General features: G+C 35.6%; 1 protein-coding gene across 1 annotated transcript; it reads left to right on the plus strand.

Annotated features, from left to right (window-relative positions):
• The first annotated feature begins 514 nt into the window (after positions 1-514).
• LOC123540465 (enoyl-CoA hydratase domain-containing protein 3, mitochondrial-like) lies at positions 515-18,931 on the plus strand. The gene is made up of 7 exons (XM_053525986.1): positions 515-665; positions 6,323-6,462; positions 8,014-8,143; positions 10,354-10,459; positions 15,547-15,631; positions 15,967-16,197; positions 18,733-18,931. Exons 1-7 carry the CDS (start codon positions 633-635, stop codon positions 18,929-18,931), a joined length of 924 nt encoding a protein of 307 aa, XP_053381961.1. The 5' UTR covers positions 515-632.
• Positions 18,932-18,957: the final 26 nt, after the last annotated feature.

The following is an 18,957-nucleotide window of genomic DNA, read 5'->3' on the forward strand; positions in this document are numbered from 1 at the left end:
CTGGGGGTCATTTATATAGGCTGGGAAGAGACAAGAGCCAATGACTGATCCTTGTGGAACCCCAGAAAGAACAGGATGCTCATCTGAGCTGAAACCATCCTCAACTACTTTTTGGGATCGGTCCTTGAGAAATGACTTTATCCGCCGGGATGGTAATGGATGGACTCACAGGGTATCGAGCTTGTGAATCATAATGATTAGCAAAAAAAGAACTTTCTTACTATTTATTGATAGTAAATAAAACTTCGGCGAGAGTTCTGTTGTAATATTCGTCAAAAGACCGAAACTATCCATAGAAGACTAAATCAGTCTAGCTGTATGTAAAGAATGACAGGCATTGAAAAAGCATCAATTAACTGAATATTTTGAAAAAAAAAAGATGTTCTTCATATTTATGGTAAGAAATCCTCAGATGTAGTTCTCAGTATTTTACAAATTAATTAGCAGCAATAGCAGCCACCATAAGTACTTTGAGCCATTTGATTTCTAAAGATTCATTGGCATATACCGGTATCTAATCTTTAGACTCTACCATCCGGTACGGTACGGAATACTATTTTAGACAACCCTTGTACTGATAAAAAGGGAAAAAAACGTATTTTATGGATATATGAGAAATTCTTCAAGTACATATGGCGAGCTCAGTTGTAACGAACTTAAGCAGGGTAGGTGAAATGTATATGCTTGCAATGACACGCGAAAATCAAAGAATTATGACGATTTTTGTTTTCAAGTGTTCATTATTCGGATACTTGTGATTTCGGACATATTTGTGTATGTATCTACTGTCTATCACCCATTTAGTCAAACCCTTCACGAGGGCAGATACTTCGACGCGCGTCAACTGACAGAGAAAAACATAAAAGAAGGAGTATATACAGATTATAAACCTAATATGTCATTCCGACTTAAATTAAATTAGAAACCTTTCTGAATGCCTTATTATCTGTAAGTTAAACAGGTCTAGGAAAGTGGAATATATATACAGATTATCTGTAAATTTACAGATAATCTATAAATTTACAGATTTTTTAATCTGTAAATTTACAGATCAAGGAAAGTGGAATATATATACAGATTATCTGTAAATTTACAGATAATCTATAAATTTACAGATTTTTTAATCTGTAAATTTACAGATCAAGTGTTTGAAAACTGCTAAAATTATATTTAGACACAAAATCGCAGCTTGAAATAAATTGATTTTACATATGGTATGTATAAATAAAGGTCAGTTGTAACTTTCAGTCATTTCTGTTGACTTTGATTTTTCTTAAAATGCCAAAAACTCAAAGTCAACAAAAATGGCTGAAACCCACAAATGACCTTAATTTATGCATGCTGTAAATAAACCAATTAATTCCAAGCTGCAGTTTTGAGAATAAATGTAATTTCATCAGTTTTCATACACACAGTCTGTAAATTTTCAGAGTCCCAAGCCTGTCTGGACCGTGAACTTTTATATGAAACCAAACAACAACAAAACAACTTAAATTTAGCACGTAAACAGCTTTTAAATAATTGCTAGTGGAAACCATCATTTTGCTAGTGGAAGAAAATGGCACTAGCAAAAATTTGCTAGTTGGAAAAAAAGTTAAATTCGATCCCTGAAAAAGAAATGTCAAAACAACAATAAACAGGTCAAACAAGCAGCTTATAACCCCTATGTAAGACCCCAGTTAGAATATTGCTACATTGTCTGGCACCCCTGGCAAAAACACCTAAATTACAAGTAAAATTGAGAGTGTCCAGAGAACTGCTGCTAGAAATGTCTGTAACAACTACGACTTTACTGATAATGTAACTAAAATGAATCAAGAGCTCCAGTGAATGTCTAGAACATTGTAGGATTCAAAACTCTCTCATCTTTTTATTCTTTCTTCCCCAGAACCATCAGACCTCTACTGGAATGCTCTTCCCATATATGTTCAGTCAAGCCCCAGCCTAAATGTCTTCTCTGACAGGCTGGCAGCAGTCACATACTAGAGCTCTGTCTCCAGTTGTTTTTATCCTTCTTTTAGCACACTTTATACTGTTCTATATCTTTTAAACCAAACTGTTTTAACTTTGCGCCATTTACATGAACTAACACACTGTTTTACCAGACTTGCGCCTCCCAATCATAATTGTAAACGATTGTTTGGGAGTAACATGTAGATGTAGATGTGCCTTGCTCAAGGACACACCGCAATAGGAGTAGCCAGGAATCGAGCATGGGGCCTTCATCTCTGTAGGAAAGCGTCTCGGAAACCAATATGTCCGCAATGGACAATAATGCGAGTGGAAAATGAATACTTAATATAAAAATCAGAGCTTGTTTGGATTTGCCTGTAGGCCATAGAGTGGGATAGACAACTTGCCGTTTTATTAGGAATTAAGAAGGGTTCTGGTGGAATAGCAACTAAGTTATGGGTGTTATAGATCATAACCAGTCATGGTCAATACGACATAGGTCAAGTCGTCTCCAGTTTAGGGTGGTCAACATGTCGGTAACACTTGATCCCCTCAGGAAAAAGGAAGGCATTAAAACTGCAGTTTTTCAGCATTATTTTTCAGGGCATTCAAAAGGCAGTTTTTAGCAGTTATTTGTCTTCAAATGTCTGCATTTACATATTTAATAGAAAAGCAGTGAAAATGCAGTTAAATTGGCCGAAATATGTAAATGAGCTAAGAAGTATAATGATCATCACAAAAAACTGCAACAAAACTGCAGGATCAGTTTTATGCAGTTAAATGACATCACAAAATACTAAAAAAAAATACTATAATTCTTGTTTCAACCATCTAAATGATATCACAAAAAAAAAAACTGCAGAAGAACTGTTAAACATTTCAAATATTTGAATTTTTGAACTTGCATCAACTTGTCCAAGGGGAGTAATTCATTCTTTGCTTTCTTTTGAATATTAAACTGTCTTTGATGATTTAACCAGCCATAAAATGTACAGTGAGCTGAATTTCTATTTAAATACAAAACCTCAGATTCATTTATACAGGTTATGAACTGGTTTTGTCTTTTATCTTGTAAATCTTTTGAATTTGCACATTTTCACCAGTTTCCTCCAAATGACTATAAATCCATTCAGTCTGTGCATGATTTTCACACTTTAATACTGTCTTATTAGTAAACTCCAGTTGTAATCAATTTTTTAACTATTTGTGCATCATTTTGTGTAAAACATTGTATTCGAGCAGTTATAATCCATTTTTAAATTTTCACATGCTTTAGTTTTCACTGTGAGTGGCCATCTTTTGCACTGCATTATGGAACATCAGGAAGCGGGAAGCAGTACTTAGCAGTTTTTATGCCCCCGAAGGGAGCCATATAGTTTTTGAACCGTCTGTCGGTCTGTCTGCAATTTTCGTCCGGTCCATATATTATTTTCAAATAACTTGGCATGAATGTGTACCACAGTAAGACGACGTGTCACGCACAAGACCCAGGTCTGTAGCTCAAAGGTCAAGGTCACACTTAGATGTTAAAGGTCATTTTTCATGATAGTGCATTGATGGGCGTGTCCGGTCCATATCTTTGTCATCCATGGATGGATTTTCAAGTAACTAAGCATAAATGTGTGGCACAGTAAGACGACATGTCGCGCGCAAGACCCAGGTCTGTAGCTCAAAGGTCAAGGTCACACTTAGACGTTAAAGGTCATATTTCATGATAGTGCATTGATGGGCGTGTCCGGTCCATATCTTTGTCATTCATGCATGGATTTTAAAATTATTGGGCACGAATGTGTACCACAGTAAGACGACGTGTCGCGCGCAAGACCCAGGTCCGTAGCTCAAAAGTCAAGGTCACACTTAGACATTAAAGGTCATATTTCATGATAGTGCAATGATGGGCATGTCCGGTCCATATCTTTGTCATTCATGCATGGATTTTAAAATAACTACGCATGAATGTGTGGCACAGTAAGACGACGTGTCGCGCGCAAGACCCAGGTCCGTAGGTCAAAGGTCCTAAACTCTAACATCGGCCGTAACTATTCATTCAAAGTGTCATCAGGGGCATGTGTCATCCTATGGAGACAGCTCATGTTTTTAATACTACTGTTCATAAAAGATGCAGAAAATACTGCCCTTAGAAAATAACTCCATTTAACTTCCCGTAAAACTGCCTTTTGTGAAAACATCCAAAATAACTGCAGAAAACTGGACACCACCAGTTTTTCAATCCTCCAGTTATATGCAGTTTCTGAAAAAACTGCTTTTTACTGGTCATTTCATGTAGGAAACAGTTTTAATAACTAGCAAAAAAGGCAGTTTTTCAGAAAAAACTAATGTTTCACTGCAAACTGCAAAATTGAGCAGTTTTTTCCCAAAGGGGAGGTTCGTCCATAGTTTCGCATTGCCCATTGAGCAGCTCCTCTCTGCACAGTCTTAATTTGTCCAATACTAACACCGGTGTGTGGCGACCACACAGAGGAACAATACTCAGGTTGGGGTCCCTATATTGGAAGTGTTAAATCTTGTGAAGTTTCAAGAGCACTAAACTTATGTGAATCATATGAGGCTGCTTCCAGGAACACTCAGTATTTGCTCTACATCTGGCACTCAGCAAGTGTGTTTAATGTGTGACACTTAAAGAGCGATAGAACTCAGCTGCAGGTACAGCTGCTGTAGAAGCAGTAACCATGGGAAAGATAAGTCTTGCATACTCTTTGCTCATGATTTGAAAAACTTAATTGTTCTCACAGAAAAATTGAAATGATCAAAAAAATTAGTCTATTCAAGCCTGTTATACTTTGGATATCAATAACAACCACTTTTTTGTTAGTTTTGATAACGAAAGACGAAAATTATGTTTTTGAACTGTTATATGTGTATGAAAGACAAATCAGTTGCTTTTTTGACCATTCCAGTCCAGACTTGGGTATCACAGTATATGTATGTAATGTTTTACATATTAAGTGTTTTCAGTGTTTTAAAGTATATTTATAATGTATAAATTAACAATACCATTTCATGTTGAATTTGTTTTTGAATACTTCAAGTTTTAATTAAGAGCACAACTGCTACTGAAAAATTGCAAACCTCTTGTTTTTGTAGTCTGAACTTATTACATTATATTTAACCATGTTCTTATTTTCTGCATTTCAAAAGCAATTCAACAATTTACACATTTCTGCAGTTTTAGTTATGGTCTGTGATTATGATTTTTTTAGCTCACCTGAACTGTTTTCAGGTGAGCTATTAGTATAGGTGGATAGTCCGGCGTCCATCGTCCTGTGTCAATTTTTTTGCTTTAAACGTCTTCTCCTCAGAATACTTCAAACGTCTTCTCCTCAGAGAGTTCTGGTAGGAATTACACCAAACTTGGTCAGTAGCATTTGACCTCTATCAAGTTTGTTCAAATGGTTCACCTTGGCCCCTTTAAGGGACTGCCAGAGCTAAAAATAGAAAATGTTTAAAGAACTTCTTCTCATGAACCACTTGATGGATCTTCATCAAACTTGGTCTGTAGCATCATTATAAGGTCCTCTCCAAAATTTGTTTAGATGGGGGCACTTGGCCCTTTTTAAGGGCCGCCGGAGTAAATTTAGAAATACTTTTTTCTCATGAACTCCTAGATGGATCATCAAATTTGGTCTGTAGCATCATTATAAGGTCCTCTCCAAAATTTGTTTAGATGGGGGCACTTGGCCCTTTTTAAGGGCAGCCGGAGTAAATTTAGAAATACTTTTTTCTCATGAACTCCTAGATGGATCATCAAATTTGGTCTGTAGCATCATAATAAGGTCCTCTCCGACATGTGTTCAAATGGGGGCACTGGGCCACTTTTTGGGGCCACTAGAGCAAAAAATTGAAATATCTTTAAAAGACTTTTTCTCATGAACCGCTCGATGGATCTTTATCATACTTTATCTGTAGCATATTTATATGGTCCTCTCCAAATTTTATACAAATGTGGGCAGACCTATTTGGAAGCAGTCAAGTAGTTATATATTTTTTTAAGGTGAGTGACTTATGCCAATTTGGCCCTCTTGTTAAATTATGAAACAGTATAAAAGTTTAACTTAATATGAGTATTTAAAGCTTCCATTAAACAAGCTGAATATTCGAATATTCAGTGTTCGTTCCTATCCCTATATAAAACTGATCTCTCGAGCCTTCAAAGGGATAAGTAAAATGCTCGAATTACCCAGTGTTTTGTGCAGTTCAGAATATAAAGAAATTGCCACAGGGAGTCCTGATGCTCAAACTATCAATGCTTGAGAAAGAGGTACTTGACTGAGTGAAGATGTATTACTTTGCAAATTATAAAGTTAGACCTAATCTTCAAAGTCATAATGTACGTATTCTAATTTTACAGATTTTAAATCACCAGTCAAAATCTGCAGTGAAAAGATTTTCAACATGTATATTGCTGAGATCACAGGAGGCTAAACAGTACACACTTACACAAGAAGTTGATGGCATTAGAACTATCTGCTTGAATGATGTTAAAAAAAGGTTTGAAATTACAGTATAACTACTAAAATAAGTAATTATTAGCCCTTACCCTGCTAAATTTCTATAATGAACTTGTCCATCTTTCAGTTTGGACAGTACCATTAACTGTTAAAAGGGGGTGCTTACCAAAAAAATACTGACTGAATGGCGAACAGTGCAGATCATGATCAGACTGCATGTATGTGCAGGCTGATCATGATCTGCACTGGTCACAAAGGCAGAATCAGTCGTGTCCAGCATAAGGGCTAAGCATCAAACAGCACACAGGTTCTTTATAAAGGTAAATATTTTCTTTTTACCAGGTAAAGTTCTTAGTTAACTAACCCTTCTAGCACAATACCAGCTGTATAATCAATATATTTTTGTTGTTCTAGAAGTTGCATTATATTACTGAATGATATTTTAGCTAGACTATAGGTAGAATTGGCAGTGCTGTTACATTCGCCCTTCTGTAGATGTCTGAGTCAGCATTGACTTTTAAGTCATTCCTGCTGTGTTGACTCAAAAGGTTGCACTATATTTATTGAATAGTTGTGTAGCTTTACTATTGGAAGAGTAGATAGAGCTTTAATTGCGCTCAATCATTTGCAAACTGCATCATCTGCATTTATATAATTTTGTGTAAGTTGTGAATGGAAATTGGTAACTTAGTATCAACTATTGGAAATGGATTGAAACTTCACACAGGTGTTCGCTTTGACAATCTTACTTGCAATGCTCAGGGTTCATAACTATTTTGCTTGTTTACAAAGTTATGCCTCGTGTTTGATTAGCAATTTTTGGTTAGGATTTTTTATGTATGCTGGTATCTCAGTAACTACTGACTGGAATGGTTTGAAGCTTCACTCACTTGTTCATTGTGATGATCTGACTGGCAGTTACAGATACCATCACTCAATTTTACATTTTTCAAAGTTATTGTTAGCTCTTTTTGTCATCTCATTTAGCATCATAAGTTTTAGGACTCGAAATTGTTGCCCTTTTTGTACCTGTTCATGTCTGTGTTTCCATCACTGTAACTATTTTGAGTTAACAATGTTTTTGTATAGTTAACTGGAGTAAGAACTAGGTCAGGTGAGCAACTTTTTAATACGTGTTATGCTGGATTATTGTTAAGTTGTTAACACACATTGGTTTCATGTTAAAAAATAGCAGAATGCCATGGAATACACTGGTACACACACCCTTCTGGGCATGAGCGTGAATCAATCCCTCAGAATTTTGCAGAAGTTATAAAAAAAATTGTTATCTCTACATTAAAACAGTACTGTGCTTTCCCAGTAAGTGCATGTTCACCTGAGAATTAATCAGGTTTTTTTTTGACACATATTGGAAAAGAACAAAGATAGGTGATGTACAGTTGGTTGCCATCTATTGGTCAATTAAAGTTATTATAATCAGTACCATACAGTGCAGCCTTGCTTGATTGATCTACTTCCTATCACATTTACCGCATTGAATCTGATATATATATATATCATATTTCTAAAACTTGGGCAGTTGAATCGAAAAGGATTTATTAATAACTGGTTACACTATTATCAATTTCAGGAATGCATTATCATTAGGTATGTTGAAAGAGCTACAACAAAACATATACAAAGACTCGGAGGATCTGCGGGTTATCATTCTAACTCACAATGGACCAGTGTTTTCTGCAGGACATGACTTAAAAGAATTGGTGAGTAGTCATTGAAATCCTATGTGTACTACTGGGAAATCATTGAATTTTGCAGAGATAATATTTATTATTGGGTTTGTGTTTTTAGGTGCTCTGTGCTTCCATGAAAATCTGCTGACCCTCCACAGTAATATAGGGGGTAATCACATGACCACCTTTTAACCAATAAAAATGCTAGAATCTTATGTGAGGTAAAACCAAAATTTATGGTTGCTGCCAAAATGTCTTATTTCCTTGAGATATGAATTTTTTGGTTTTCAGCTCGACTATTCGAAGAATAGTTTAGCTATTCTACTCACCCTGGCGTCAGCGTCGGCGTCACACCTTGGTTAAGTTTTTGCATGCAAGTACATACAGCCATCAATTAAAGGCATATAGCTTTGAAACTTATTTTTTCTTTTTCTAGGTCAATTACCAACCTCTCTGGGTCAAGTCCCATAACTCTGACATGTATTTTGAGCAAATTATGCCCCCTTTTGGACTTAGAAAGTTTTGGTTAAAGTTTTACATGCAAGTTACTATCTCCAAAACTAATGCAGATATTGATTGAAACTTCACATGTGTCTTCGGGGTTATAAAACTAGTTGATAGCAGCAAGTCCCATAACTCTGACTTTCATTTTGGCCAAATTATGCCGCCTTTTGGACTTAGAAAATTCTGGTTAAAGTTTTGCGTGCAAGTACATACAGCTATTTCTAAAAGGCATATAGATTTGAAACTTATTTTTTCTTTTTCTAGATCAATTACCAACCTCACTGGGTCAAGACCCATAACTCTGACATGTATTTTGAGCAAATTATGCCCCCTTTTAGACTTAGAAAATTTTGGTTAAAGTTTTACATGCAAGTTACTATCTCCAAAACTAATGCAGATATTGATTTGAAACTTCACATGTGTCTTCGGGGTTATAAATCTAGTTGATAGCAGCAAGTCCCATAACTCTGACCTTCATTTTGGCCAAATTATGCCCCCTTTTGGACTTAGAAAATTCTGGTTAAAGTTTTGCGTGCAAGTACATACAGCTATTTCTAAAAGGCATATAGATTTGAAACTTATTTTTTCTTTTTCTAGATCAATTACCAACCTCACTGGGTCAAGTCCCATAACTCTGACATGTTTTTTGAGCAAATTATGCCCCCTTTTAGACTTAGAAAATTTTGGTTAAAGTTTTACATGCAAGTTATTATCTCCAAAACCAATGCAGATATTGATTTGAAACTTCACATGTGTCTTCGGGGTTATAAATCTAGTTGATAGCAGCAAGTCCCATAACTCTGACCTTCATTTTGGCCAAATTATGTCCCCTTTTGGACTTAGCAAATTCTTGTTAAAGTTTAGCGTGCAAGTACATACAGCTATTACTAAAAGGCATATAGATTTGAAACTTATTTTTTCTTTTTCTAGATCAATTACTAACCTCACTGGATCAAGTCCCATAACTCTGGCATGTATTTTGGGCAAATTATGACCCCTTTTGGACTTTGAAAATTCTGGTTAAAGTTTTACATGCAAGTTTCTATCTCCAAAACTAATGCAGATATTGAATTGAAACTTCACATGTGCCTTCGGGGTTATAAAACTAGTTGATAGCAGCAAGTCCCATAACTAATATGCATTTTGGTCAAATTATTCCCCCTTTTGAACTTACAACTCTTTTGATATTTAACCTTTTTGGGTAATATTTTCCTGCTTCTTGGACAATATTTCGAATAGTCGAGCTTGGCTGTCTTACGGACAGCTCTTGTTAGTTTTTGAATATGCAAAATAAATGGGAAGTTTGTTTGTTCAGGGACTCTATGGTCAAGCGTTAAAATTGCTGACTTTTAATCACTTGCCCCTCACCAGTGCGGGTTCAAAACCTCGCTTCAGGTGTAGAATTCTTCGTGTGAGGAAGTCATTCATCCGGCCTAATGAAGATCATTGGTTCTACCAAAGTGCCCCCAAAGCCTAATACAATACCCGGAGTTGCATCTGGGGTCTTCCTGAGGTGCATCTGGGGTCTTCCTGTACCTTCAGAAGCTGGAAAAGTCACCATATGATATAAACTTTGTCAATGTGCCTCTAAATGCAACAAGAAATTAATCTAAAAAGTATTTACACTTCACAGCTGTGAGAGTGAATTCCACCATATATGACCTTTATTGTGTTTTCCTTACATAAAACCAAGCAAAACAAACAAAGAGATTCTTTAAACATTATTTTAATTATAGACAAGTAAAGAAGGTAGAGCATATCACATGGAAGTGTTTTCAACATGTACTGCTATGATGTCATCTCTCCAAGATCTTCCAGTCCCTGTGATAGCTTCTGTTTCTGGTATGTAGACACCATCCCTAATGTACTAAACCTACTTTCAGTACTTTGATTTTGATAATGTTTTGAAAACTATGTTGTGTTTATGGTTTTACATATAAATACAAAATATTAGATCAGATTTTATAAATAAAAAAATTAAGATTAAAAAAACGTTTAGATTTTCATTATAATTTGCCTTGATGTTACTTACTCTGAATGTAGACTATACATAGTATATGGAGAGCTATCCTATTCACCCTGGCATCGGCGTCGGCATGCTCCCACGTCCACACCTTGGGCAAAGTTTTGATGCACTTTCTTTTTTTAGCTCACCTGTCACATAGTGACAAGGTGAGCTTTTGTGATCACCCTTCGTCCGTCGTCCGTGCGTGCGTGCGTCCGTCCGTCCGTCCATCAACAATTTCTTGTCTGCATGATAGTGGTTTCATTTATGATTTTATTTTAACCAAACTTGCACACAACTTGTATCACCATAAGATCATGGTTCCTTTTTATGAACTGGCCAGATCCCATTAGGGGTTCCAGAGTTATGGCCCCTGAAAGGGCCAAAATTAGCTATTTTGGCCTTGTCTGCACAATAGCAGCTTTATTTATATTTTGATTTTTACCAAACTGGCACACAACTTGTATCACCATAAGATCTTGTTTCCTTTGTTGAACTGGCCAGATTCCTGTATGGGTTCCAGAGTTATGGCCCCTGAAAGGGCCAAAATTAGCTATTTTGACCTTGTCTGCACAATAGCAGCTTTATTTATGATTTGAATTTTACCAAACTTGCACACAACTTGTATCACCATAAGATCTTGGTTCCATTCTTGAACTGGCCAGATTCCATTATGGGTTCCAGAGTTATGGCCCCTGAAAGGGCCAGAATTAGCTATTTTGGCCTTGTCTGCACAGTAGCAGCTTCTTTTATGATTTGAATTTAATCAAACCTGCACAAAACTTGTATCACCATAAGATCTCGGTTCCTTTCTTGAACCGGCCAGATCCCTTAATGGGTTCCAGAGTTATGGCCCCTAAAAGGGCCAAAATTAGCTATTTTGACCTTGTCTGCACAATAGAAGCTTCATATATTATTTGATTTTAACCAGACTTGCACACAACTTGTATCACCACAAGATCTTGCTTCCTTTCTTGAACTGGCCAGATTCCTTCATGGGGGTCCAGGGTTATGGCTCCTTAAAGGTCCAAAATTGGCTATTTAGGCTTTTGCAGCCATATAGAGACTTCATTTTTGGTTTTATTTGATACAAACTTCCAAAATATCTTCAACAACAATAAATCTTGGATTCCATGACAAATCAGATCCAATCGTAGGTTCCAGAGTTGTTTTATATCTGATTACCTCCTCTGATTGTAATCAAAATGGATTTATATCAGTAAGTCCTTATAGGACTTATTTGAAATTTCATTATTGTTATTAGTTGGACTGAGACAATAGGGTAGATAACTATGAACTGATTTTATGTCAAATCACCTCCCTTTATTTTAAATTAAAATGGGTATATCTCCGTAATTAATGAAGATACTGATCTGAAATTTCATTTATGTCAACAGATGTATTTGGCAGATCCTTCTTTTGTTCACTTACAATATTATTTTTTTTTAATTACTTCCCTTTTACTTTACTATAAATAGCTTATTTTTAGTAACTTGTATATTATTGGCCGTAGGGAAAATTTGAGACCACTTTTCTGTGGTACAACATGGATGGTACTTCCAATTTTTAGGTGTATTTTGACATATCTATACCTTGTAAGAATTTTTTTTTGTTTTTGGTTAAATTTCTTCCCTTTGTTGTTCCTGTCCTTTGGACTTAGATATTTTTTCTGAGGGCCTTCTTGTCCTCAAGTAACAGGTGAGCGATATAGGGCCATCATGGCCCTCTTGTTTCTCTTTATCTCTTTAATTACTCAGTGGATTTGCTCATCATCACCCACATCATCTGGCACAAGGGCCATAACTCGTACACCAATATTTTATGAATTATCCCCACTTTTTACTTAGATTTCAGGTTATAGTTTTGGTACAATTTCACTCTCTGTCTCAGTTGTTACTGAATTGGTTTGATTCAAACTTAAAATAAATGTTCCACATCATCACCCACATCATATGACACAAGGTCCATAACTCTGGCACCAATTTTTTATGAATTATTCCCTCTTTTTACTTAGAATTTCAGGTTAATGTTGGTGCACTTTCACTTTATCTTTGTCATTACTTAATGAATTTGATTCAAACTTAAAAAAGTTTTTCCACATAGGCGTCCTCATCATATGACACAAGGTCCATAATTCTGTCACAAATATGATAGTGAGTTATATCCCCTTTTTACTTAGAATTTCAGTTTAATTTTGATGCTTTTTTCACTATTTTCTGTTGTTACTAAATGGATTTTATTCAAACTTAAAAAAAATGGTACATCATATGTCACAATTTTCATGATGCTGGCACCAAAATGCTGAGTTATGCCCCCTTTTTACTAGAATTTCAGGTTCAGGTTGTGATGCACTTCTGCTCACTTATTTGATCATGTTGATTTAAACTTCAAATAGTTGCTCCACATTATTAGCCACATGATATGACGCAATGTCAGAAATTTTCCGTGAATTATGTCCATTTTATTACCTGCGGCCTGAAGGCCTCAGGTATATTGGAATGCAACAAGTAGTGTAGCATATGGGGACTGGGTGATTTCACGTGACTTTTTACCGATATGCGATTGGCTTATCGCATTTATGGAACGCCGTTTTAGCGATATAGCTGGCACTCTATATGATATATAGAGAAATGTTTGTGACCTGAATTCCTCATTCATTATTGTACCCCCAGACAACAAAGTTGTAAGGTGGCGTATACTGGTTTCAGGTTGTCTGTCTGTCCGTCTGTCCGTAGACACAATCTTATGCGCTCCATCTCTCCTCATCCCCTTGACAGAATTTAATGAAACTTCACACAAGTGATCAGTAACAACAGTAGTTGTGCATGGGGCATGTTAGGTTCTTTTAGAAAAAAAAAATTGCAGAGTTACGGGACTTTGTTTTTTGTTACTATACTATATACATAGACACAATCTTGTGCGCTCCATTTCTCCTCATCCCCTTGACAGAATTTAATGAAACTTCACACAAGTGATCAGTAACAACAGTAGTTGTGCATGGGGCATGTTAGGTTCTTTCAGAAAAAAAATTGCAGCGTTACGGGACTTAGTTTTTTGTTACTATACATGTACTGTGTACATAGACACAGTCTTGTGCGCACCATATCTTCTTATCCCCTTGGCACAGCTTAATGAAATTTCACACAAGTGATCAGTAACAACAGTAGGTGTGCATGGGGCATGTTAGGTTCTTTCAACAACAGAAGTTTCAGAGTTATGGGACTTTGTTCCTTGTTAACATTCTGTGTACATACAGTCTGCATATGCAGTCTTGTGCGCACCTAATCTTCAGAACCCTTGCACATAATTTAATGAAACTTAACACAAGTGATCAGTACCAACCCTTGTTGTGCATGGTGCATGTTATGTTCTTTCAGATAAATATTCTGCATAGTTATGGGACTTGTTTTTGTTACTATACTGTATACATACAGTCTGTATACATACAGTCCACATAATTATGCAATCTTGTGTGTGTCAAATTGCAATGTACTGTGTCAGTGCATGAGGGGTGTACATTCATCACCTTTAGTGATAGCTCTAGTTTCATATAATTTATTCAAACTTTCAGCAATGATCAATATTGATATCTTGTTGTGCATAAGGGTTTTTGTGTTAATTGCTCTTCAATTTCCTGGATTATGGTCCTGTGTTGTCAAGTAAGTCCAAGTGAAGGCATGAACCACATTTGTGAAAGCTCTAGTAAAGTATTTCAATAGTCAAGGAATGTGACCAGTTGAGCTAAAAGTTATGTTATACATGAAAGAGATATAGTTATTTTTGCTAAAAACAATAACTTTCAGACTTAAGAAATACATAGTTCATAGATCTACTTGTAAATCATGTTGAATGGAGTAATATTTCGTACATTAAAGCATAATGGTATAATAAAAAAGTACGTTATTCACCTGTAAGTTACTGTCAACAATTTCTGGTCTGTATAACTTCTGGCCGCAGAAAATCTTTCGACTTGTACTTTAACTTATTTAATGTTTTGATACTCTTCTCTTTCTCAGTTATTACTAAATACATTTGACACAGACTTAAGCTATTGTCCAGTATCTTCATCCACACTGAACTAATTAAACACTCCAGTGACAGCACCAGCTTCCTCAGGTGTGCCTAGTTTCACTATCCAGCTTTAAAATAGTCAAGCGCACTGTGTCCTGTGACAGCTCTTGTTGAGTTAGTAACAAGAGAGTATTTGGTCTCACAGCGGTTAATCTTCATTTGGATGATTGCCTGTGGTCAGCAAATAAAGCCTGTTGTTTTATGGATCAGTAGGTCAAACATGACCTCTTGACAGAAAATGGTTTTTGCTCAATAATTAAAGAATGCTTTTGCCTACAGCTATAAAACTTCATAAAATGATTGCTGTAAGTCAGTGGATGAAGTTGAACTTTCTGGTTTCGAGATCAAAGATCAAGGTCATGTTGACCTCAAGAATGAATTGATATGGGGGGCATACAAACAGCTCCTTGATTTATTTAAAGGACTTTCTGGCTTGCTGCAACTGTAAAAATGCAACAGCTCAATCCTGCCATGTTTGGGTAGGCATGTCACAACATTTCTTTTCCTTTTTTTTATATTTTATAATATTGTTATGGTAACTTCTGAAATGTTGTTTTCTTCTCAATTTATAACAAAGTCTCTTTCCCCTAAATTTCCTGTAAGATACCCATTACTGTGCTTCCAGAATGCACCATTTTACAGTCAAACTTCGAAAATGTTCCATTGCAGGACGGGGTTACCCTATCCCACAACCCACTCACGACCACCTTCAAAGGCCTGTATATACTTGTACATTCTTCTATGAGCAGTCATTAGTCAGTGTCAATACTAGCCTACCATATAATTAAAGACAAGTTTAGTTCATGTTATACAGTGACTAATTCTTGAGTAACTATATGTTTCTTTTAAACAGGTCTTGCAACAGCAGCAGGGTGTCAGTTAGTAGCAAGTTGTGATATTGCCATAGCAACAGAGAAGTCAGCTTTTGCTACACCAGGGTAACGTTCTAAATTGTGGAATATATCAGTTTTCAGGGTCTTTTTTAAGATAATGACGGCTTGATTGATTCGAATGTGTTAAGAGGCTTGAGAAGAATACCTCTTTATGTTAATTTTGGATTTAGTTTTTTGAAATGCTGTGAAATGGGTATAAGTTAAATTTGCAATGTAAGTATTTAGATTGTTGGTCATTATTTAAATGTTAAGCATGGAATATTTTACAGTGTAAATTTGTAGGACTGTATATTCAGTAAGTAGCATTGAATATTTTACTTTGCAAATGTTGTTCTGCCAGACTTTTTCTAAGTGCCCAGAATATCATATTTATTTTGTAGAGTAAATGTTGGCTTGTTTTGTTCCACACCAGCTGTGGCAGTTGGAAGGTCGGTACCTAGAAAGGTTGCCATGGAGATGTTGTTTACCGGGCAACCAATCACTGCTCAAGGTACATCTAAATCATCAATTATCTTTCCTAGAATTCCGCGTTACTGTATTAATCTTTTATACTATGAAATCATTAACGTTCTTTTACTAGAATATTTTAACTTTCAGCATTTACTAAAAATGTATTTGACTTTACTAAATATATAAACTGATTGCATGTTTGTATGTAGAGCTGCATTTACTATTTTATATAAATGTCAAGCAGTAGCAGCCACTTATTAAGAACTTCTAAATTGTTATGTTATGTGTTGTAAATATAAAATGAATAAGAACTACAAAAATGCTTTTCAAATTGTTTAGCACTATGTTTATAAATGTATATGTCATTTTAACTTGTTCATGTATATGATTGAAGTGGCCACACATTTACCAGGTTTATCTTCATGTCCAATTTTGGTTATTTTTAGATCAAACCCTTTCTGCTATAATGTTTAAGATACTATTTTTCAACTGTATTGTTGTTTGGTAGTAATTAAAAACAAGAAGTCAAATCAAAGTGGTACAGGATGTTTTAGCCAGTATTAACTTTTAAGTTCATAGAATACTGATGGTTATTTTTTATTATTACCGTAAAATATATTACGCTAGCATGTATATTACGCATCCCCGATCTTGTATCAAAATCTTGGGAAAAATGCTTACATTGGAATATATTACGCACCGAAAAATCAGTCAGAAAATGTTTTTTACAAAGTCGAAATCAGCCATTAGCGGCATGCGTAAAAACGATTTCTCGTGAAAATCGCAACTGCTGCATAATCAGTTACAGACAACAGTGACAATATCTGACAGACAAATCAGAAAGTCGAAATCGGCCATTAGCGGCATGCGTAAAAACAATTTCTCGTGAAAATCGCAATTGCTGCATAATCGGTTACAGACAACAGTGACAATATCTGACAGGCAAATTCTTTCTAAACTACTTGAGAACTTTCTCAAGCTGTCAACACCTTAGTACACTTTAACTGACGTGCGAACAAACATCTCATAATTATGGGCACATCAAACAAGAAAATCGCGGCTAATTAGCGTGTTTGTTTAACAATGTACGAGCCGATGTATTGATCAGTAATAATTTGCTGGAAATAAAGAAATAACAAACAATCTGTTTTAATTGCAATTTATTTGAGCATCCTTGAAAGATAATGATTTTAATGATCAAACAACTACAACCCGGAACCGCGAAATTTTGTATTTTGCCTAATTATTAAACTGACACATTATCTGGTGCTCTGGATATGTACAATACTTATTAATTAAATTTACAAATACAAAAAATTTAAACTCACAAATAAAATCAACTTTACCATATATCATCAGAGGTTCCGTTCCGTACGTGTTTTTAGACCCACCCAATAAAACGCTCTTCAAGAGGAGGTTAAAAAAGCATGGCCCCAAATGTAAACACTTGACAGTTGACAAAACTGTCCAATTTCGCCGATATTTTCGGGTTTTCAAGCTGGGAAAAAATGTTTGAAGCTCTACCTTGGTATATATTACGCATCCCTTCGAGAAAATGAAATCAAAGGCCTGAAGGGCCTGAGTCGGCTAATGATTGATGTACTGACGGTATAGTCTACCAGTTTCAGTTTGTTTTTAGTTTTTTTCTTAAAATTTCATAACACAGCTCGATATTTACCCAAAATATTATATCCGGATACGATTACACTTTTCTCCAGTTTTCAACAATATATTTTACAAATTGTGATGATACGAAGACATTTAGCAGCAATTGGCAGTATCTGACATTGATGTTTACGGTTAAATTACCTCTTATTTAAATCTTTTCATAAAAAAGTTGTTTCGTTTCGTGAAAGCAGCCAAACATAGACGATCTACTTTCGATTTCAAAAACTATAAGAAAATACAATTTAATGTTTCGCCGATTTGTTTATTTCTCGAAAAATAAGAATTAAAATCATTTTTAAATATCAGTAGTAACAAACAAACCAGTAGAGGCTTCTTCTTCCCGATAATTTATCCGTTTACTGATTGCAAAATTCAACCCACGCAAGTTTTTTAGAAATCATACGATGCGTGTTTTACGTTCAATGTGGAGAATTAAGGCTGATCGGCTATGTTACCTAACGCATCCAGACGATTCAGATTTTGTTTTTAAAAAAAGCATTGTGTGCGTTTCTGTAATTTTATATACGTTTTTATACGCTTAGAAATTATTAGACATGCGTATTTGCATTATTTCTATACGTAATTTACGCTAATACGCATCTTATCTGGAGCCCTGTGGAACTATTTTTTGTCTTTCGCTGGATGTTACCCAAGCTTTGTAAGCCTGCGCAATTCTTAAAATGCACATTTATGCTTAATGAGTTACTTTCGAGTATTGCACAATTACAAGTCAAAAATATGACAGATTACATCGTATATTGGTCATAGCAAAGGGAATTGAAACAATTTAACTTCATTCATGCAGTGAACTGTTTGAAGTTTGAGAAATCTAATGGAACTACATCCCTTCACGTGTTATTCGGTCCATTTAGAGAATCGCTGAACAGCAAGGACTCGTCAAAAGGCTTTCAGCCTTTAGCCGACTCAAAAAATCGTAAAAAAACTGCGTCATATATTCGAGTTTTTACGGTATTGGTTTTCAACTTAAATCACACCAACACTATTTATGTTCTATGGTTACTTTCCAGCTTTAAAGGTGGATACAGCTGGGCAGAGCCACCAACAATTCAAGCCGGCTGTATGTCTTGCTCAAATGATGACCCAAGCAGCGATGGAAACCACAGAGGTGGCAGTAAAGGATTTGAACTTAGGAACCATTTAAAACATCTTGACAACTCTGATCCTTTTAAAACATTACTGTCTGCTTCAACTGTGATGTACATTTAGAGGCATACCCCTTTAAATGTTCATGT

This window comes from Mercenaria mercenaria, chromosome 16 (assembly GCF_021730395.1).
Source record: "Mercenaria mercenaria strain notata chromosome 16, MADL_Memer_1, whole genome shotgun sequence".
Taxonomy (NCBI): domain Eukaryota; kingdom Metazoa; phylum Mollusca; class Bivalvia; order Venerida; family Veneridae; genus Mercenaria; species Mercenaria mercenaria.

What these genes read in the sequence shown, in the direction of transcription:
- LOC123540465 (XM_053525986.1), top strand. Translation starts at nt 633, where the DNA reads ATGGCGAGCTCAGTTGTAACGAACTTAAGCAGG. An exon ending in GACATGACTTAAAAGAATTG is followed by an intron (nt 8,144 to 10,353) that starts GTGAGTAGTCAT and finishes TTTTAATTATAG; the next exon opens with ACAAGTAAAGAAGGTAGAGC. An exon ending in TCAGCTTTTGCTACACCAGG is followed by an intron (nt 15,632 to 15,966) that starts GTAACGTTCTAA and finishes TTTATTTTGTAG; the next exon opens with AGTAAATGTTGGCTTGTTTT.